This window comes from Neofelis nebulosa, chromosome 7, assembly GCF_028018385.1.
Source record: "Neofelis nebulosa isolate mNeoNeb1 chromosome 7, mNeoNeb1.pri, whole genome shotgun sequence".
Taxonomy (NCBI): Eukaryota; Metazoa; Chordata; class Mammalia; order Carnivora; family Felidae; genus Neofelis; species Neofelis nebulosa.
In genome coordinates this window covers 119,519,767-119,543,352 of record NC_080788.1, presented here as the reverse complement: position 1 = coordinate 119,543,352, position 23,586 = coordinate 119,519,767, and the positions used below count along the sequence as shown (strand labels likewise).

The window sequence follows — 23,586 nt, the reverse complement described above, 5'->3', positions numbered from 1 at the left end:
GGTGTTCTACTTCTGCTTTCATTGTTGTTCCCCTTACCATCTGTTCGCAAGATATCAGCCTGAGTGATCTTTTTAAGACAGAGGGCTCATTGTATTGTTCCACTGCCCCAGATCCTCCAGTAGCTTTTTGCCCTACTCAGAATAAAAGCCAGAGTCTTTTAGGCCTTCTAGGCCATGGTACATGAATTCCCACTGTCCCTTCTCCTATCTTCTACTCTCCCTCAGTTCCATCCACGCTAGCTTCTTGGATATTCCTTGAACCCACTAGCTATGCTTCCACTTCAGGACCTTTGCACTTGCTGTAACCTCTATTCTGGAATACACATCATCCAGATATATGCATGGCTCACTTCATCTCTTTCCATTCCTTCTTCAAAAGCCCCATTCTCAGTGAGGCATTCACTGAGAACCTCATTTTAAATTCCAAATACCACCTTCCTCTATATACACATACTTTGTGTTCTTCCTCTTTGCTTTATTTTTCTCTGATAGGGCTTATCACCATTTCCCATACCATACAGTTTATTTATTTGTTTGTCTTTTCTTCGCTAAAACATAAGCTCTCTTAAGACTGAAATCTTCACTTAACTTTGTTTACTGCTGAGTCTTTAATGCCTAAAATAGTATGTGATCCATAGGACCTGCTCCAAAATATTTGAATTAGTGAATGAATAAATGAATGAATGACAAATGCACTGCTTTCAAGTTCAACCTGTAGTGGAAGGAATCAGGTAAAGAAATGGTTACCAAATCATGTGACAGAAACAGGTATTACAAGAGCAGAGAGGAAGATTGAATGTGAGAGTGTGATGAAGGCTTCTAGGAGGAGGTGACACCTAAGGCTGAGATGTAAAACAATGACTTCCAGTTAAACTAAGAGGAGAAAGTCATTTCCGACAGAAGGAACAGCATTCACAGGACCACTGGGATGAGAGAGAAACATGCTCTCCTACTCACTCATTCATTCAAGCTAGGGATATGCAGAAGGATATGCAGAAGGATATGCAGATGCCCCAAGCTTTGGGCATGGTTGAGCAAGCATCGGGGAATTGTTCATTGTGAGAAGGGGCATGATGAATTTGGTTTTAGACAGGTTGAATTTGAGATACCTGTGGAATCTTCATAGTATTAGAATAATCCCTAGGTTCCCCCCTTCTGACAATTAAAAGTGACTTAGCAAACTGGAAGAGCTGAACTGCCTCCAGAAATCTTTCTTTGCTGTTTGTTTCAACCTTCATGCTGTTTGCTACCTTTAAAGGCTCCTCTCACTTATAATGCAGGAAATATAGTGTAACTTAATGTCCCAGATTAAAGGGTTACTGTAGTGTTAGTGAAACAGCCATTAGAGATAATGCCAGCCTCAAGTACTGGTGAAAGTTGTGTTTCTTTCCCTTTGCCATTTTGTCCTTTAGGGAATATTCACTGTATCTTGGAATTATAAGACAAAATTTGTTCCTTACACAGTTCTGTTTGTAAATTCAAATATCATTTTAAGGTCTTTCTCAGATTAAAAAAAAAAAAATGAAGCCCATTTTTCTGTGAAACAAACGCTTCTTACTCATTTATTACAAGGCATACCACGTTATAGTTGCCTGTTAGCATATCATTACTCTGTGTGTAGGTGTGACAGAAAGACTGACCAGTGATTCTTTACATGTTGGGTACACTCGAAGATCATTTTGGTTTGTAGAGAAAGAACGTTTCACAATAGAGTGGCAAATTACTATTGCTCAGAAAGAGTGACTTGCTCTGCCTTTCCTGCCCAAAGTGGTCTGTTTGCTGCAGTTGCTTCTTAACATTTCATTTATGCCAAATTATGCTTCCTGTGTGTCTTTACAGCATTTATTTGCTTTGGCTTAAACATTAGAACACCTCTTTGCTCTTATCTACTATCATACATCTAGCAGAATTGTCTTGCCTGCAAATATCACTTCTATTTATGTTGATTAATTGCACGTTCTTATCTCATTGGTGATCTTGGGAATCAGAACTTTGGAGTTGGGCAGCACTGAGATCTGAGTTGCAATTTAAAACAATAGATAACATATAAGCACATTTGTAAAAGAAAGAAGGAAAGAATAAGGGAAAGATAAGGAAGGAAAAAGGAAAGAAAAGAAAGAAAGAAAAGGGAAGGGAAGGGAGAAGGGAAAGAAAGGGAAGAAAAAGAATAAGGATAATTCAGAGATATAATTCCAAATGAGTCTAGTATTTCAATATTGTCTTTCCAAAAAGATTTAATTAGTGGTTACTTTTCAGGGATTATGATGATTTACATCAGAGGTTGGCAAACTATGGCCCACTGTTTTTATAAATAAAGCTTTACGGGAACAAAGCTATGCCCATTTGTTTACATATTGTCTGTGGCTGCTTTTCCACTATAGTAGCAGAGTTAATTAGTTGTGACATAGACTCTATAACCTGCAAAGCTTTAAATATTTGACATCTGGTCCCTCACAGAAAGTTTGCCAATCTCTGATTTAAACAGTTTAAAAATGTATTTCTCCAACTGGAAGTCTGAAGTACTTCCCTAGATAATACCAATATGTAAAATTAAAGAGCAACCATAAGGATATGCCTACCAAGACTATCACCAATATGTGATCATCATCCTTTTTCTTTATTTAAGTGATGTCTACTTTTTAAAAACAAGCAAACAATCTTTGGAGATAGGTAGGTAGATAACAGTTCTTTGTTGTAATTAGTTATTTCAATTGCCTTTTATTGTGAGTAGCTTTTATATTTAGGGGCTTAGCTAAAGTTACTAAGCTAAAGTTACTTAGCTTAGTGTACTTAGCTAAAGTTACTATTTCTGTGTCAGTTTTGCAATCATTTTGTTTCTTCGCTTATATTTTCATTTGAACATTACCTGTGCATTTCTCTTACTTGCAGTACAAGTTTCTTAATTCAATAATTTGTAATAGATCCACTAACTGCTATCATTTTCTCTTAATATCAGAGTCTGTTTAATTTCTGTATTAGCTTATGTCTACCTATATAAAAAAGCGCTTATGGCAGATGTTAATTTTAAAATTCTAAGTTGGACTTATAGAGAGTTGCATGGTTTCTAGCTCAGTTATACTTGATATTTGTCATGTTTCACTCATAGGTTAGTGTGATCTTCTCAGATTTTACCAGTTTAAATATGAAGTTACTTAAGTTCTGTCCATGTTATTAAACGCATCTTCTTTCCTTGAAGAATAAGCAATTTTCTTTTTGTTGTAAAACCATGTTTTTCATAAGTGACTAATCAATGTGAACTACCTATAACTTTGAAATTATTTAAAAAATAGTTTTGGAACAATGGTAATGAAGTATTATGTAGTCTTTTTTTAAGGGGTGTTTGCATCACTAAGATGTACCTAAATTCTGTATTTCATACTTACTCTGGGTTATCTTTGTATTTCAGTCTTTTGGTTAGCTAACTTTGACCTTCCCTCCTAGGATATTGGCTTGAATAGACATTTTTAGGACACATAAAAGCAAAAACTTTGATCTTCTATGACTTTTATCATTTTCTGAAAAGTGCTTGGCAATCTTAGTTTATATTATCAAATGGAAGACTATAAAATGCACAAATACTACGGGAGCATTGCTACCATAGAATATGTATGATGAAGTCTGGACTTAAATTCAGCTACAGGTGTCTTTGAGTGTTAATATCTCAACATCTGATTGAAGTAACTATATGTATCCAAGAATCGGCACCCAAATGTGAGAACAAATACAAGAAGAACTCATACTATGTTTTCTTCCCCTATTTAGAAGATCAAAGGCCATGGAATATGATAAATACAGTGCCTCAGTGATATATTAGTACAATACCATAAAATTTATTATATAGGCATACCTCAAAAAAGCAGAGATGTTTTCATAACAGTGTAATTGGGCCAAGAAAATGTTATATTTTGCTACATATGGTAAGGAGACTAAATGAGGAACAATCCCATTCTAAAATGACCTTTGAGAGGCACCTGGCTGGCTCAGTCAGAGGAGCATGCAACTCTTGTTCTCGGGATCATGAGTCTGAGCTCCACGTTTGGTGTAGAGATTACTTAAATAATGACCTTTGATTTTTTTTCTGCTTTCAGTCTCCCAACCTGGAAGTAGTCCTGTCTGTTGACTCAGATGCTGAATACTGCAGACTACAGTTGAACAATCAGTGGAGTGATAAAGCTGCAAATTTAAATTTCTTACACAGGATTTTCACTGTCATTTGTCAGTCTTCTGTGTTACTGATCAACTGTCCCTTATTCCCTTTAGTAGATATTTAGCAACTTTATTCCTTCAGCAGATATTTCTTTTTTTTTTTTTTCCTAATGTTTATTTTTGAGAGAGACAGAGTGTGAGCGGGAGTGGGGCAGAGAGAGGGGGAGACATAGAATCCAAAGCAGGCTCCAGGCTCTGAGCTGCCAGCACAGAGCCAATGTGGGGCTCAAACCAACAAACCGTGAGATCACGACCTAAGCCAAAGTTGGACACTTAACCAGCTGAGCCACCCAGGCACTCCCAGAAGATATTTCTTAAACTCCTATACTGTGTCAGGCATTGTTCTAAGCTCTGAGGTTACAACAGTAAATAATAAAGATGGAAAAAATCCCTGCCCTCATGGAGCAAATCCATGGTGCAAAAGCTTAGGGTGACTGTCCAAGCCCCACTCAGACCTGTTCTGTAAAGGCACCTGCTACTATGTGGATACTGGGTCCCAGCACCTATTTTTTATCTTTTTTGTCAACTTTTAAATTGTGTTTTATTGAAGTATAGTGGACACACAATGTTACATTAGTTTCAGGTGTACAGCGTAGAGGTGCAACAAGTCTATACATTATGCTATGCTCACCACAAGTGTAGCTTCCATCTGTCACTACAATGCTATTACAGTACCATTGACTATATTTATCATTATGACTGATTCATTCCATAACTGGAAGCCTGTATATCCCACTCCCATTGATGTATTTAGTCCATTCCTCCCCCCTTCCCCTCTCTCATCAGTGTGTTCTCTGTATTTATGGATCTGTTTCTGCTGGGGGTTTTTGTTTGTTTTTTAGATTCTACCTACAAGTGAAATCATATGATATTTGTCTTTCTCTATCTGACTTATTTCACTTAGCATAATACCCTCTAGGTCCATCCATGTTGTCACAAATGATAGGATCTCGTTCTTTTTTATATTCCATTGTGTGTGTGCTTTACCCTTCTTTATCCATTCATCTATTGATGGATGCTGGGGTTGCTTCCATATCTTGGCTGATGTAAATAATGCTGCAATAAATACGTGGGTGCATATATCTTTACAAATTAGTGTTTTCCTTTTCTTTGGGTAAATACCCAGTAGTGGAATTACTGGATCATATGGTATTTCTATTTAATTTTTTCAATGGCTGCATCAGTTTACATTCCCGCAACAGTACATGAGGGTTTCCTTTTCTCCACGTCCTCGCCAGCACTTGTTATTTTTTTGTCTTTTTTATTCTAGCCATTCTGACAGGTCTGAAGTGATATCTCATTGTAGTTTTGATTTGTATTTCCTTGCTACTATAGTGATGTTGAACATCTGTGTATGCATCTGTTGGGTATCTGTATGTCTTCTTTGGAAAAGTGCCCATTCAGGTCCTCTGCTCATTTTTAATCAGATTATTTAGGGTTTTTTGGTGTTGAGTATTTTGAATATTAACCCCTTATTGGATATATAATTTGTAAATATCTTCTCCCATTCAGTAAGTTGCCTTTTCATTTTGTGCATGGTTTCCTTTGCTGTGCAAAAGCTTAGGAAAGGTTTTTTGAAGAGAGTATTTAATATTTACAGATTCTTCTTGCCTTTCATTTACTTCTCAACCCAACCTAGTCTGACTTCCACTTCTGTATTAGTCAAGACCTCCAGAAAAACAGAACCACCGTCTGTTTTCTATTTCTGTGTGCATGTATACACACATATATGTATATGTATATATTTAGATATCTATATCTATACATAGAGAGAGAGGGAGGGGCTTAAGAATTGGGGCAGGCAAGTCTGAAATGTATAGGGCCAGCCAGCAGTCTGGACGCTCAGGCAGAACTTCTGTATTAGAGACTTGAGGCAAAATCTCTTCTCAGGGAAGCCTGTTTTTAACCCTTAAGGTATTTAACTGATTAGATGAGTCCTACCCATATTATCAAGGGTAATCTCCTTTATCCAAAGTCAATTGCTTGTAAATATTAATCACATCTACAAAATATCTTCAAAGCAACACCTAGACTACTGTTTGACCAAAAAACTGTGTGATCATAGCATAGCCAATTTTACACACAAAATTAGCCATTACAACTCTATCACTCTACCACATCTTCTTCATTGCTAAATCCAGTGGACACTTTTCACATCTTTCCTTGCTTAATCACTTTGCAACACTTGACATTTTGGACCGCCTACTGTTTCTTGAAACCCTTCTCACTTAGTTTCAATAACCCTAGTCTCTCCATTCTTCTTTCCCTTTGGCTATTCTTTTTCTGATGCTTCAGAGACTCATTTTCTCCCAATTATTTAATTATTGATATTCTCTCCAGGTCTTGGCCCTCTTTTTACTCCCATGATTGATATTTCCCAAACTAAAATTCCATCTTAGAATTCTCTACTGAGTTTCAGACCTAAATATCCAATAACCTGTTGTTTATCTCTACCTGGATATTGCATAGGCATCCCAAACTTTGCTTGTCTAAAACTGAAATCCTGTTCTTCCCCTCTCAAACTTGTTTTTGCATCTCTTCTTTTCTCTTAGTTTGTGGTACCGTCTTTACCTAATTACCCAAGCCAAGAACCTGAGAGGGATCTTCCTATTTCTCTCTTATATTTTCCATTTAAAACTTTCTCATCTGTATCCCAATCTCAACGAAAAGAGCTTAACCCTCATTTTCTGCCATCTGGAATCATGTTGTGGTCTTTCAGCCTCCTTTTCAGTCTCTTTCCAACCCATCTATACTGCTGCCACAGTGATATTTTTTTTTTTCAACATTTTTTTTTAATTTATTTTTGGGACAGAGAGAGACAGAGCATGAACGGGGGAGGGGCAGAGAGAGAGGGAGACACAGAATCGGAAACAGGCTCCAGGCTCCGAGCCATCAGCCCAGAGCCTGACGCGGGGCTCGAACTCACGGACCGCGAGATCGTGACCTGGCTGAAGTCGGACGCTTAACCGACTGCGCCACCCAGGCGCCCCAACAGTGATATTTTTTAGATGCATTTAAAAATTCAGTCAGTAGCTCCTAATTGCCTATGTAATTAAGATAGAATTCTTTAGTAAGTGTACAAGGCTCTCCATGGCTAGGCCTTTCCTATGCTTTATCTTCTGCTCCTTGCTTACCCATCCCACTTTCAAGGTTTTAAAGAGCACAGACTTGCCATGTTGTTTGCTTCCATATCCTGTGCTGCTGTTTCTTTTGCCTGCCATGTCCACAACCTCTGTCACTTCCCTGACTCCTTACCCCTACATTGTGCATCTAGAGAAATTATTTCAGTACCTAGTATGATCTTCTCCTTTGAATAACCTTCCTTGATTCCACAAATAGATTTGACCATGCCTCCTTGCTGACATCATTATACATTTTTCAGCTCTACTATAACACTTACTACTATATTATTTATCTTTTGTTTAATCATCACCTTTCAGTGGGCTGTAAACTTTTAAGTGTTTCTGCTGCCTGGCATGTGCTAGGCTCTTACCAGATGCATGGTGATAGTGGAGATGAGCCCAGAGTAAAGCACACAGTTCATTTAAATAAGGCCATGCCTTCCATATGGAGGAGCTCTGGGCTTGGACACATACAGAGGAGAATGGTAGACATTTCTTTATCCTCTTCTGTCCCTTCTAGAGGCTGCTGCAACTTTTTACTACCAGCTTCCTTTTAATTTATACTTTTTTATGATGTTCTAACACCTATTCTCAGCCTTTATTTTGCATTCGTTTTATTTTGCTTGTATCCTTGGAGCATTTGAAAAGACAGGAAGCTGTTAAATTACTATTACAAAGTCCCACTGTCTCATTTTCATTCCATCACAAGAGAAATCCTACATCAGCTTGTTCTCACATGATTCTTGTGTGCCAAAAGAAGTCTTTTCTCAGCCAGTAAAAAGAATTCATGTAATAATAATAGTATTTTAAAAATTTTTTTAAATCCTCCTATGTCCCCAAAATGTCTCCATGCATTTAATGTCAAATTAAAAACTAAACCAGTTCTGTGTTAATCCTGAGAGAAGAAATAATGGTCTTTAAAGATTATTATAGAAATAATGAAGACTTCTTGGGTATTTAACATGAAAATTTCAGATGACCAAGGGTTCTGCTGTACACATCGGAGTCAGAGGATAGGTCAGCATCTCAATTTAGACCTATGTATATTGCTTTTTACTGTAAATACGTTTGTAGAAGATACTTGTGGTGTAACTCCTTATGTATTAATATTTACCTGACTCTTGGTTTTCTTGGTTGATTTTTTAAAGGGGTGAAGAATCTACTTATGAATTCTTTGCCCTTTATGGAATGTGATATCATGGTTTTGAGTCCACCTGTGCCTTCCCCCTTACTTAATTTTATCGTATTGTTTTGCCTTGTGTTTCTACAATAATGGCTTTGGCTTGTTTTTTTCCTGAATGTTTCTGCAGTTTGGTTTGAGTATCTGGCTTTGGGCACCCCTCCTGAACTCGGACTCCATCTGTACTTGTGACTTTTGGAAGGCAGAAGTCAGTGTTTTCTATTGAAGATGACTTTTTTTTTAAATATTATATATCTGTGTGTCTCCCCCCTTCCTTTTTGGTTTCTCTTAAAAGACTGGAAAGAAAGCAGTTAAGGCAGTCCTGTGGGTATCAGCAGATGGACTCAGAGTTGTGGATGAAAAAACTAAGGTAAACATTTTATATGCTTTAATGTGTTATTGCTCATGTTTTTTAAATTTTATCCCTAATGATCAGATATAATGCCATTAAGCTGCTGCACTCACTCTGTATCCTTCCACTTTGTCCAAAGTACAGTCTTCTGAGATACTAGTGTTCAGGAAACGAAATTAGTTACTCATTTACCTTATAAAAAATACAATTCTCTCAGTATTTTGCTCTACATGACAGCATGTTTATGTAGTGAGCATTTGAATTTAATGTTAAGATTTCGTTCTTACACATTTTAAGAAAATGTTTAGCCCCACAGATTTGGTGTAAAAGATGATGGACCTTTTACCAAATTAAAAAAAAAAAGACCACACCTGAAGTTTCTTCTTGTTCCTTAATAAAGGGAACTATATTCTTAGAAAGTGATATTTGAAATGATTAACCTGCCATTTAACCAAACACCCAATTTAAGTGAAATCTTAAGGACTAGTAAATGGCTTATTTGGTTAACATTTACTTAGAATCTACATAATATCTCAAATCATAAGTGGCATTTATCATTTGAAAGAAAATGGTCCTACACGCATAAAGAATAAAGACATAGAGAGGGGCAGGTGGGTAATGGGCATTGCGGAGGGCAGTTGTTGGGATGAGCTCTGGGTGTTGTATGGAAACCAATTTGATGATAAATTATATTAAGAAAAGAGAGAGACACAGACTCTGACCTTAGAGACCATAAAAGTGTTATATAAGCACATTTAATCATTAATTAAAATTTCCTAAGAGACCTAAAGCCTGGAGAAATTTTAACATGAAGGCAATTTTTCTAAAAAAATTCATGTATTATTGAAGGGTTGGGGGGGAGTCTGCAGGTAAAGAGCAATTTTGATGGGTAACTTGTCTGATACATTTTAAGTGACTTAATACAGCTGCATGAGTTCTTTTGACCTTCCATCGAAGGCTTTTTTTTTTTTAATTTCAAGAAAAGTGGTACCCTTTTTTTAATGTTTATTTATTTTTGAGAGACAGAGTATAAACGGGGGAGGGGCAGAGAGAGGGAGACACAGAATTGCAAGCAGGCTCCAGGCTCTGAGCTGTCAGCACAGAGCCCAGCTCGGGACTCAGACTCACGAACTACGAGATGATGACCTGAGCTGAAGTTGGACACTCAACCGACTGCGCCACCCAGGCGCCCCTCTACACATCTTTTAAAACTTTAAAAGCTTAAATGTACTGCCCTCTTAAAATTTGTTTTGTAGTCCTCTGCCCTGCTCTTATATGCTTGCCATAAAAGGAATATGTGAGCCAAAGTAGGACACTTAACCGACTGGGCCAACCAGGCGTCCCAAGAAGTGGTACTCTTAAATGTACATTATTATTGAAAACAATGATCATTTAAATTTATTGTTAAGAACTTATGTATTTTTTTAATGTTTTGGATGAAATGTGTTATACATGGAGGCTATGTTTTTAATTGTTTTATACCAGTTAGAAAGTAATTTTGCCCCCTGCTGGCGACTTGTAGCACTGGTATTGGTTCTTTTTCCACCTTTAGTGATAATAGTAATTGGTGGCTTTTCACCCTTGGACTCATCAGGAATGGAAAAGAAATTTTGCAGTGCATATAATCTATAAAGCGCTTATATTTAGAATATATAAAGAACTCTTACATATCAATAAGAAAAATGACAGACAATCCAAAAGAAGAATCATTTTGCTAAAGAGGAAATTCATAGTAAGCACATTATGCAAAATAAAATCATAATGAGCCATTATGATGATGCTTTATAAAAACTATTTTGTTTGATTTTATGTTTTAGCTCTTACAGCCCCACCTCAGCATCTAGGGATTCTAGACTGGGAATATCACGTAGAAGAATCTCAGAGCCTCAAGATTTTAAAAAACATTCTGTGTAATGTTTATACTGTGTGTATACAGTGCCATTCAGCAAGTATATAAAAAAGTCATAGTTAAAATTAAATGATCACTAAGTTAATATAAGTTATATGGGAATCAAATGAGATATAGTGATTTTACATACATTATCAAATTGAGCATGGAATATACCATGATAAAACTAAAAGCAGCAAGCATATGTTTTAGAACAGAAGATGAAGTGAGAGAGGCATCTGGGCAGAGTGCCTCTTGGGATTTCTCCTAAGTCAAATTCTTAGTATTCAGGCTGCTGGCCTCAGATCTAGCTATTTCATAGTCTCAATTCATTTGTTGTGGAGACTCTATTGTGAAGTGAACATCCTGTGTTTATTCTGAGGAGCTTGAATAACTTGATAAGTCCTCTGTTCCTTTGTGCTTCCCTTTTTCTAGGACCTCATAGTTGACCAGACAATAGAAAAAGTTTCTTTCTGTGCTCCGGATAGGAACTTTGATAGAGCCTTCTCTTACATATGTCGTGACGGCACCACTCGGCGCTGGATCTGTCATTGCTTCATGGCTGTCAAGGACACAGTGAGTCCAACAGTGTGGATTTCATCATGACTAGCCTCAGTTGGCCAAGCAATTTCCACTGCATTTTTTTTTTCAAATGTTTTATTTATTTATTTTGAGAGAGAGAGAGCGAGCGTGTACACAAGCATGAGTGCGGGGAGGGGCAGAGAGAGAGGGAGACAGAGATCCCAAGATGCAGGGCTCGAACCCATGAGCAGTGAGATCATGACCTGAGCTGAAGTCAGACACTTAACCAACTGAGCCACCCCAGTGCCCCTCTACTACATTTCTAACATGTTCCTGCTGTTACAGCACTTGGAAGTGTCAAACTAGCCTGCTTTTACTCCTTTTATTCAAGTAGTTCACACTCTTGGTGTGACCCTGAGCCCACAGAGCTCCATAATTAGCTGAGATCCAAGGTCATTAAAGGAAAGTAAAAGTGCTCTGGTGATGGTTGCTGCTAAACTTTACTTGAAACTTTTCATTATTAGAACTGTGTTCAAGATTCTTACATGTATTTATTTGCTAATACATCTGGGTATAGATACTGACATTGAAAGGTGCTTATAAATTTATTTGCAAAGAAATTCTATAAATGAAAGAGCTGACTTGGAGTATATTTTCAATTAATTAAGAAATAAAAATACTGGGTCACCTGGCTGGCTCAGTCAGTGGAGCGTGTGACTCTTGATCTCGGGGTCATGAATTCAGACCCCACATTGGGGGGTAGAGATTACTTTAAAGAAAAAAAAAAAAACTAAATTATGGTACATTGAATTTCTGGCATGCCAGAAATTGTTGCATAGTAGAAATTTTTGGTTTTGTTTAAAAATGGAGAATAACTAACCTATTATCCTTCATATAAATTGCCCAAAATTCTGACTTGAAAGACAAGTCTCTTAGATGATGATGATCTTCACTACAGTAGAGCATTGAATGTGTACTTGTAATTACTGAGTTTTATATATTTTTTTACTTGAGAGAGAAAGAGCATGAGTGGCGCAGAGGAGCAGAGGGAGAGAGAGAGAATCTTAAGCAGGCTCCACACTCAGCACTGAGCCTGATGCAGGGCTCAATTCCATGACCCTGGAATCATGACCTGAGCCAATATCAAGAATCGGATGCTCAACTGACTGAGCCACCCAGACACCCCTGTAATTACGGAGTTTAAAATTTTTTTTTTAATGTTTATTTATTTTTGAGAGAGAGAGAGAGAGAGAGACCGAGTACAAGCAGGGGAGGGCAGAGAGAGAGGGAGACACAGAATCCCAAGCAGGCTCTGGGCTCTGAGCTGTCCACACAGAGCCCGACGCAAGGCAGAACCCACAAACCACAAGATCATGACCTGAGCCAAAGTCAGACGCTTAACCGACTGAGCCACCTACCCATCCCATTTTACTGAGTTTTTTGTAAGGCCAGACAGAATAAGGCAGTATAGTCATTCCTGAAGGCTACAACTCAATAAAATCTTGCCAGTGTTTAATCTAAAAGGGAAGTGGTGGCTGTACTCTAAAATTCACCAAAATGTTTTTTCAAAGCTCTTGGAGACAGCGCTATAAACTGTTAAGAGTCCAGGCTCTGACTCAGATCTGGGTTTCAGGCCTTGTTCTGGTACTTACTAACTATGGGATTTAGGGAAAGTTACTTGACATTCTTTAAGTCTTAGTTTCCACTTCTATAAAATGAAGATAACAATTGTGAAGATTAAAGTAGATAATTGGGGGCGCCTGGGTGGCGCAGTCGGTTAAGCGTCCGACTTCAGCCAGGTCACGATCTCACGGTCCGTGAGTTCGAGCCCCGCGTCAGGCTCTGGGCTGATGGCTCGGAGCCTGTTTCCGATTCTGTGCCTCCCTCTCTCTCTGCCCCTCCCCCGTTCATACTCTGTCTCTCTCTGTCCCAAAAATAAATTAAAAAATGTAAAAAAATAAATAAATAAATAAATAAAGTAGATAATTGATATAAGCACTCTTAGTATAGAGTCTGACACATGATAACTGCTCTGAAAACCGTGGCTAATATTGTCAAAGCTGTACCTCCTTGGTTTGACACAGTGCATTAATGAGTTGAAGTAAATAAACTATACTTTCTTCCTTTGTCTCTCAGATCTTAAGCCATAAAGCAGTGCATTTTGCTATCACTATACTCACAAAATCAAGAGTTTAAGAGTTTCCTTATATTAATTTAAAAACTGTTTTATTGTCAGATCCTGGTATTGCATTTCAGACTGTTTGAATCTCCTTGGCCAATGGTTCTTCTGTATCAGAATCACCTGGAGGGCTTGATAAAAACAGTTTGTTAGGCCCCACCTTCAAGAGTTTTTCATTCAGTGGGTCTCAGATGGGGCTTGGGGAGGGTCTGTCTTCAAGAACTTCTGCCCTAGGCCTAGGAGCAATAATAAACTTCTTTGGACAATAGCTCTGTCCTTGTAATAGAGCTGTGTTCAAAAGCAGACAGGTTCTAAAACTCCGGTTCTCTTTCCTATTTCATGCTTCAGTGCCCTACCCTTGTATCATCCTCCTAAGAAGGTAGATGGAAACTCATGTGGATTCATAAAAAGTAACTCATTCTTTTAATAAGCAATAAGCAATTATGTGAAATATTACAGTTTACATTTGTGTGAAATTTTAGGGACAAAAGGCATTTCCGACATTACTCCTCATTATGATATCTAATATTGGCATATAAAATTCAGGGAAATTACTTGAACCATATGTAGGAGCAGCTACAGCTACCTACATGGTGTGATTTTGAAAACTCCACAAAGGGCTCTCTGTTCTCAAATATCCCTTCTTACTATTAGTGATGCCAAAAGTTACTATATCATCTCTAACTTTGTTATTTCACAATTAGGGATATGCTTTAAAATACAGATAACCCTGGTGAAAATAATCCATTGAGTTTATTAAATTTAGGTAATCCAGCATTTCTTTAAAATAATGTTGTTTATATAAGCTCTCTTCTCACACAGACAAATCAGTTTTATCTAATTCCTTTTTAAGTGTACAGTGTGGGTGAAAACCTACTTTAATTTTTGCCTGTGTGTGGTTGAGAGGGAGAGTTGTGAGAGAGCTAGAAGATAGGAAAGGGGGACAGCATCAAAGCAATGAGGGTCTAGAATGGGGTAGGGTGTTGGGGAGGGGAGTGTGGCATTTGGATAGAGGAGACTGAGAAAGCTAAGCTTTCCTTTTCATAATTCCCTTGTCATTGCTGGAGTTGTACTAGTTATACAAAGTCTTAGGTTTGCACCTTTTGTTCTTGGTTTGCACATTTTGTCCTAGATATGTTGAAAGTCTATTCAAGCTCCTGAAACTTGCCTGTCTTTCCAGTAGTTTCTTAGAAATGCTGGTACATATTACCACTGTTCCCTTAATTGGCAAATGTAAGATTTGTGTCAAGACGTAGGGCCTCAAACCTTGAGCAGTGTCTCTAAAGCTAATATGAGTAACAGAGAGAACCTGACTGGTAAGGTCTCAGTGGCTGGTCACAAAAGTAGAGGTTACTCATGGTCACTTTACCCAGTGCCCACTACAGTAAAGTATCATTAGCATTACTAATGGTAATTTATTCATTTAATTTGCCATATTAATATATTAAAATATAATTTTAGAGGCATCTAGGTGGCTCATTCAGTTAATCATCCGACTCTTGATCTCGGCTCACATCATGATCTCATGGTTCATGAGTTCAAGCCCCACATTGGGCTCTGTGCTGACAGCACGGAGCCTGCTTGGGATTCTGTCTCTCCTTCTCTCTGCCCCTCACCTGCTTGTGTGATCTCTCTCCCTCTCTCTCAAAATAAATAAATAAAATTCAAAAATAAAATATAATTTTAAGCTGGACTTGCCAACATTTTGCCTTGTGTAAAAACAGACTTATTTGAAGATGGCAGAACAGCATGAAAGTATTTTTTGCGTCTTGTGTCCATGAAATACAGCCAGATCAACAGTAAACCATCCTGCAGACCTAGAAAACTGATTGAGGATTAACACAACAATCTGCACAACCTGAACTACAGAACTCAGCAGGAATTCACCCCAAAAGAGCAGGAAGAAACGACAGCCAGGGACTTAACCAACACAGATACAAGCAAGATGTCTGAACCAGAATTAGAATCATGGTAATAAGGATACTAGGTGGAGTCTAAAATAGATTAGAATCCCTTTCTGTGGAGGTAAAAGAAATAAAAGCTAGTCAGGATGAAATAAAAAAATGATATGACTGAGCTGCAATCTCGAATGGATGCCATGGCGGCAAGGATGGATGAGGTAGAGCAGAGATTCAGCGATATAGAGGACAAACTTCTGGAGAATAATGAAACAGAAAAAAAGAGGGAGACTAAGGCAAAAGAGCATGACTTAAGAATTAGAGAAATCAGTGACTCATTAAAAAGGAACAACATCAGAATCATAGGGGTCCCAGAAGATGAAAAGAGAGAAAAAGGGTAAAAGGGTTATGTGAGCAAATCATAGCAGAAAACTTTCCTAACCTGGGAAAGACACAGACATAAAAATCTAGGAAGCACAGAGGACTCCCATTAGATTCAACAAAAAACGACTGTCAACAAAGCATATCATAGTCAAATTCACAAAATACTCGGGCCAGGAAAGAATCATGAAAGCAGCAGGGGGAAAAAAGTCTTTAACCTACAAAGGAAGACAGAACAGGTTTGCAGCAGACCTATCCACAGAAACTTGGCAGGCCAGAAAGGATTGGCACAATATATTAAATGTGCTGAATCAGAAAAATATGCAGCCAACAATTCTTTATCCAGCAATGCTGTTATTCAAAATAGGAGAGATTAAAAGTTTCCCAGACAAACAAAAATTAAAGGAGTTTGTGACCACTAAACCAGTCCTGCAAGAAATTTTAAGGGGGAACTCTCTGAGGAGAGCAAAGATGAAATAAATAAATAAATGCATACATACATACATACATACATACATACCTAAAGCAACAAAGACTAGAAAGGACCAGAGAACACCACCAGAAACTCAAACTCCACAAGCAACATAATGGCAATAAATTCATATCTTTCAGTACTTACTCTAAACATCAATGGACTAAATGCTCCAATCAAAAGGCAAAGGGTAACAGAATGAATAAGAAAACAAGATCCATCTATATGCTGTTTACAAGAGACCCACTTTAGACCTAAGGACACCTTCAGATTGAAAATAAGGAGATGGAGAACCATCTATCATGCTAATGGTCAACAAAAGAAAGCTGGAGTAGCCATATTTATATCAGACAATCTAGACTTTAAAATAAAGACTGTAACAAGAGATGAAGAAGGGCATTATATCATAATTCAGGAGTCTGTCTACCAAGAAAACCTAACAGTTGTAAACATTTATGCTCCAAATGTGGGAGCACCCAGATATATAAATCAATCACAAACTCATTGAAAATAATACCTTTATAGTAGGGGACTTCAACACCCCACTTACAGCAATGGACAGATTATCTAATCAGAAAATCAACAAGGAAACAATGGCTTTGAATGACACACTAGACCAGATGAACTTAACAGATATATTCAGAACATTGCATCCTAAAGCAGCGGAATATATATTCTTCTCCAGTGCACATGGAATGTTCTCCAGAATCGACCACATACTGGGACACAAATCAGCCCTCAACAAGTACAAAAAGATCGAGATCATACCATGCATATTTTCAGACCACAACGCTATGAAACTCAAAATCAACCACAAGAAAAAATTTAGAAAGGAAACAAATACTTGGAGACTAAAGAACTAAAGAAACTAAAGGAATGAATGGACTAACCAAGAAGTTAAAGAAAGTACATGGGAAGTTAAAGAGTACATGGGAGGCACCTGGGTGGCTCAGTCGGTTGAGTGTCCGACTTTGACTCAGGTCATGATCTCATGCTCATGGGTTCGAGCCCTGCATCGGGCTCTGTGCTGACAGCTCAGAGCCTGAAGCCTGCTTTGGAATCTGTGTCTCCCTCTCTCTCTACCCCTCCCCTGCTCATACTCTGTTTCTCTCTGCCTCTCAAAAAATAGAAACATTGAAAAATTAAAAAAAAAAAAAAAAAAAAAAGTACATGGAAGCCAATGAAAATGATAACACCACAGCCCCAAATCTCAGGGATGCAGCAAAGGTGGTCATAAAAGGAAAGTATATAGCAATCCAGGCCTTCCTAAAGAAGGAAGAAAGGTCTCAGATACACAACCTGACCTTATACCTTAAAGAGCTGGAAAAAGAACAGCAAATAAAACCCAAAACCAGCAGAAGACAGGAAGTAATAAAGATTAGAGCAGAAATTAATGCTATTGAAACCAAAAAAACAGTAGAACAGATCAATGAAACCAGAAGCTGGTTCTTTGAAAGAGTTAATAAAATTGATAAATCACTAGCCAGTTTGATCAAAAAGGAAAGGACCCAAATAAATAAAATCAAGAATGGAAGAGGAGAGATCACAACCAATACAGCAGAAATAAAAACAATAATAAGAGAATATTATGAACAATTATATGCCAATAAAATTTGCAATCTGGAAGAAATGGACAAATTCCTAGAAACATGTATACTACCAAAACCAAAACAGGAGAAATAGAAAATTTGAACAGGCCCATACCAGTAAAGAAATCGAATTAGTAATCAAAAATCTCCCAAAAAACAAGAGTCCAGGGCCAGATGGCTTTCCAGGGGGATTCTACCAAACATTTAAGAAAGAGTTAACACCTATTCTCTTGAAGCTGTTCCAAAAAATAGAAATGGAAGGCAAACTTCCAAACTTTCTATGAAGCCAAAACCAAAGACCCCAATAAAATGAAGAACTATAGACCAATTTCCCTGACGAACATGGATGCAAAAATCCTCAAGATATTAGCCAACCGGTTTCAACAATACATTAAAAAAATTATCCACCACAACCAAGTGAGATTTATACCTGGGATGTAGGGCTGGTTCAATATCTGCAAAACAATCTGTGATTCGTCACATCAATAAAAGAAAGGAAAAGATCCGTGTGATCCTCTCAATAGATGCAGAGAAAGCATTTGACAAAATACAGCATCCTTTCTTGATAAACACCCTCAAGAAAGTAGGGATAGAAGGAGCGTACCTCAAGATCATAAAAGCCATATATGAAAGATCCAACGCTAACATCATCCTCGATGGAGTAAAACTGAGAGCTTTTCCCCTAAGGTCAGGAACATGACAGGGATGTCCACTCTCGCCACTGTTATTCAACATAGTATTGGAAGTCTTAACCTCTGCAGTCAGACAACACAAAGAAATAAAAAGCATCCAAATTGGCCAGGAGGAGGTCAGACTTTCACTCTTCGCAGATGACATGATACTCTACATGGAAAACTCTAAAGATTCCACCAAAAAACTGCTAGAACTGATTCATGAATTCAGCAAAGTTGCAGGATATAAAATCAATGCACAGAAATCAGTTGCATTCCTATACAACAATGAAGCAACAGAAAGAGAAATCAAGGAACCAATCCCATTTACAATTACACCAAAAACCATAAAAAACCTAGGAATAAATCTAACCAAAAAGGTGAAAAATCTATACACTGAAAACTATAGAAAGCTTATGAAAGAAATTGAAGAAAACACAAAAAAATGGAAACATATTTCATGCTCCTCGATAGGAGGAACAAATATTAAAATGTCAGTACTACCCAAAGCAATCTACGTATTCAATGCAATCCCTATCAAAATAACACCAGAATTCTTCACAGAGCTAGAACAACAATCCTAAAATTTGTATGGAACCAGAAAAGACCCCGAATAGCCAAAGCAATCTTGAAAAAGAAAACCAAAGCAGGAGACATCACAATCCTGGACTCCAAGCTGTATTATAAAGCTGTAATCATCAAGACACTGTGGTACTGGCACAAGAACAGACACTCAGATCAATGGAACACAATAGAGAACCCAGAAATGGACTCACAAACGTATGGCCAACTAATCTTTGACAAAGCAGGAAAGAATATCTAGTGGAATAAAGACTGTCTCTTCAGCAAGTGGTGCTGGGAAAACTGGACAGCGACATGCAGAAGAATGAACCTGGACCACTTTCTGACACCATACATAAAAATAAACTCAAAATGGATGACAGACCTGAATGTAAGACAGGAAGCCATCAAAATCCTCAAGGAGAAAGCAGGCAAAAACCTCTTTGATCTTGAGAGGCCGCAGCAACTTCTTACTCAACACGTCTCCAGAGGCAAGGGAAACAAAAGCAAAAATGAACTATTGGGACCTCATCAAAATAAAAAACTTCTGCACATCCAGGAAACAGCAAAACTGAAAGGCAACCGATGGAATGGGAGTAGATATTTGCAAAAGACATATCAGATAAAGGGTTAGTATCCAAAATCTATGAAGAACTTACCAAACTCAACACAGAAAAATAATCCAGTGAAGAAATGGGCAAAAGACACAAATAGACACTTCTCCAAAGAAGACATCCAGATGGCTATCCGACACATGAAAAAATGCTCAACATCACTCATCATGAGGGAAATACAAATCAAAACCACAGTGAAATACCATCTCACGCCTGTCAGAGTGACTAACATTAACAATTCAGGCAACAACAGATGTTGGCGAGGATGCGGAGAAAGAGGATCTCTTTTGCACTGCTGGTGGGAATGCAACCTGGTGCAGCCACTCTGGAAAACAGTATGGAAGTTCCTCAAAAAAATTAAAAATAGAACTGGGTGCAACTACAACCCAGAAATTGCACTGCTAGGTATTTATCTAAGGGATACAGGTATGCTGTTTCAAAGGGGCACATGCACCCCAATGTTTATAGCAGCACTATCGACAATAGCCAAAGTATGGAAAGAACCCAAATGTCCATCAATGGATGAATGGATAAAGAAGATATGGTGTGTGTGTGTGTGTGTGTGTGTGTGTGTGTGTGTGTGTGTATATACACACACAATGGAGTATTATTTGGCAATCAAAAAGAATGAAATCTTGCCATTTGCACCTACATAGATGGAACTAGAGGGTATTATGCTAAACAAAATTAGAGAAAGACAAATATCGTATGACTTCACTCATATGAGGACTTTAAGACACAGAACAAATAAACACAAGGGAAAGGAAGCAAAAATAATATAAAAACAGGGAGGGGGACAAAACATAAGAGACTCTTAAATATGGAAAACAAACAGAGGGTTACTGGAGGGGTTGTGGGAGGGGGGATGGGCTAAATGGGTAAGGGGCACTAAGGAATCTACTCCTGAATCACTGCTGCACTATATGCTAACTAACTTGGATGTAAATTTAAAAAAATAAAATTTAATTTAAGAAAACAGACTTATTTGTGGTCCAAGCTTATTTGTAATTGTACTGTAACTCTAAAAAAAGTTTTTTTAAACCTTCTGTTATATACAGGGTGAGAGATTGAGTCATGCAGTAGGCTGTGCATTTGCAGCCTGTTTGGAACGGAAACAGAAGCGGGAGAAGGAATGTGGAGTGACTGCTACTTTTGATGCCAGTCGGACCACTTTTACAAGAGAAGGATCATTCCGTGTCACAACAGCCACAGAGCAAGCAGAAAGAGAGGAGATTATGAAACAAATCCAAGATGCCAAGAAAGGTACAATCTGTTCTATTACAATTTATGTTTATTTAAGCCATTTTTCCCAGCAGGTTAATATTTGGAAGCTCTCAGGGGCAAGCTGTCTCACAAAGAGAACTCTTAGCAGTATATGAAGACTTTAAGAACAAAGCTGAAAACCTAAACAAAGGCCTTTCCTTTACAGTAAGTGGTTTAGTGGCTTCCAAAGTATTTACTCTTTCCATTACCAGAAGCTGTCTGGGGAGGCTGAGAGTGCAGCTGAAGAAGCTGCAAAGACATTACCCCCCCATGTTTAAAAACAAAATTGGGGAAATCTACATCCTGGAACAGACTTCTAATTTTGATGTATCTGATCTCTGTGAGAGGTACATGCTACTAAGGACCTACATTCTTGAAGGAAGAAGTACAAGTTGCAGGTTTAGGCTGCAAAGGACCCACTGATGGTGATGCTAGGTACAAATGTGGGTAGAAATTTCACAGTGATGTTGTTCTTATTAGATTATTACTGTGTTTTAGTGCTTTAGTGAAAAAAGTCCATAGAAGCTAACCCCTCTTTTTCCCATAGCCAAATTTTAGTGTGTGATTTTGCAAAGTGTGATTTTTTTGCAGGTATACATGGCAGCATAGCAGAAATACCTGTGCGGACAATTCAGGTCACTCAGAAGTCTCTTGTGTAAAGTTGGGTTTGAGTGTATTGTAAAACTAAATGATAGGGCTTGGGGGAAAATGCTTTGCATTCTTGTGTGCAGCTAGAGTTGAAACCCACAAGGAATATTTTGGAATTAAAAAGTTCAGTATAAATATACAAGATTTGATAAAAATCTTGCTCATTTTTTTACTGTATGCTTTTAGTTCTAAACCAGCCACTAAAGAATGCCATTCATTGAATACTGACCCAAACAACTCTAATTCTTAAGGTAAAAAAAGGGTACACATTTTATTTGAAATTAAATTCTTGATTGTGAATTTTTTATTTCTTATAAACATTTGTGCCAGGATACCAAATAATAAAATACCATGCTATTTTTATCAGAAAATGTAATATACATAGCTATTATTTAGTGTGCTACAGTGATTTTTCAGACTGGAAGCATATTCTTTAATACCATCAAATAATACTCTTGGCTACACACAGCAGCTGCCAAAGTGGTTGAGTCTAACATCTAGAGCATTATGAGGGGAGGCAGGTAGAGATTTACCACATTCAGAATGGGACTCAGCTGGTACTTACATGGAAATAGTTTTGTATTTAGGTATAATCCAGTTTAAACTTTTACTTATGGGGGTGCCTGGCTGGCTCCGTTGGTGAAGTGTGCAACTCTCACGGTGGTGAGTTGGAGCCCCATGTCAGGTATAGATTAAAAAAAAAAAAAAAAAACTTTAAAATTTGCTTCTGTATGCTTTTATTCAAATGAGACACAAATGCACATTGTTTGTGATTTAAAGACTGCCTTTTGACATTCTTTAATATCTAATCAAATTTACACTTGTTTAGACCTTTCTGACTCTGCCACTTCCAAAGTCCTCTCTCCCAAAAAACAAGCAAACAAACATTGAAAACTATGGATCATCATTCTATAAACGATCTCACATTAGGAGTTCATAGGTGCTGGGGTTTTTTTTTTATCTTGGTCAGTGTCTTAAAGAAAATCTTAAGTTATGAATCATTGCATGAGAATCAAAGATCTGATATTTGTGTCTTAGTAGATATATCATGTGACACGTAGTAGGATATTAAACCTTTTATTTGTCTGAAACGTAGGAGATCTGAGCCCTGCTTGTAACCTGCCCTTTAAGAGACTTTGGGAAGCAGATGGGTAAAAGGACATAAGGAGGTTTTGAGTTCCTTGACTGTATAAGCCGGAATTATTTGAAGACTGCTAAGGTCCTCTTTCTCTTGACTTTCTTGAGCTGAAACAGATAAGACAGCTGTTGGCTCATCAGTGGCTCCTGGCAACACTGCCCCATCCCCATCCTCTCCCACCTCTCCCACTTCGGATGCCACTGCCTCTCTGGAGACGAACAATCCTCATGCCATCCCACGCCGGCATGCGCCCATTGAACAACTTGCTCGCCAAGGCTCTTTCCGAGGATTTCCTGCTCTTAGCCAGAAGATGTCACCCTTTAAACGCCAACTATCCCTGCGCATCAATGAGTTGCCTTCCACTATGCAGAGGAAGACTGATTTCCCCATAAAAAATGCAGGTAATGCAGCATCCACCTGACTCATAAGTGCTTTGCACTGAAGCACTATCGTTATTTCCAGTGGTAACACTAAACCCATCAAACTAGCCACCCTCTCTTCTGAGGCTGGTTGATGGTTGTATGTATCTTGTGTCATTTCCCATTGAGAGAAAAGTAAGGTTCATGGAGAGGGTCGTGAATCCTTCATTTCTCTTCAACAGATAGGTATCAGAGCCATGATGGAAATTCCTACACTGAGCTACAAGGTTTGTGATTTGTCCTGATGGAAGTGTGCTACCTCTCAGCCAACCTGCTTCCAGACATCAAGGGTCTCAAGTTTCCATTCTAATCCTGCCATTTGGGACCCAACAGAGAATTAATTTAAAAGGCTTTGGAAACACACCTATTCAAATAGCATTACTCTCAGATGTACCAGAAGAAATGGATAAGTGCTCATTGTCCTTGTGGCTGGTTGACTCCGTACGGAGGAAACTCAAAACGGGTCTCCTGTTTAAATCAAAA

At 38.0% G+C, this 23,586-nt stretch overlaps 1 protein-coding gene across 10 annotated transcripts in view; it reads left to right on the top strand.

The window, feature by feature from the left end:
- NUMB (NUMB endocytic adaptor protein) overlaps positions 1-23,586 on the top strand; it is a 206,550-nt gene that overhangs the window by 176,191 nt on the left and 6,773 nt on the right. For 8 of the 10 annotated variants that reach the window (XM_058739574.1, XM_058739577.1, XM_058739569.1 and 5 more), the window contains 4 exons: positions 8,804-8,878; positions 11,184-11,324; positions 20,694-20,898; positions 22,792-23,085. In XM_058739574.1, the coding sequence (XP_058595557.1) occupies positions 8,804-8,878; positions 11,184-11,324; positions 20,694-20,898; positions 22,792-23,085 (715 nt within the window). The remainder of the gene's footprint in view (positions 1-8,803; positions 8,879-11,183; positions 11,325-20,693; positions 20,899-22,791; positions 23,086-23,586) is intronic. The other 2 variants (XM_058739570.1, XM_058739572.1) reach the window with 1 other exon arrangement.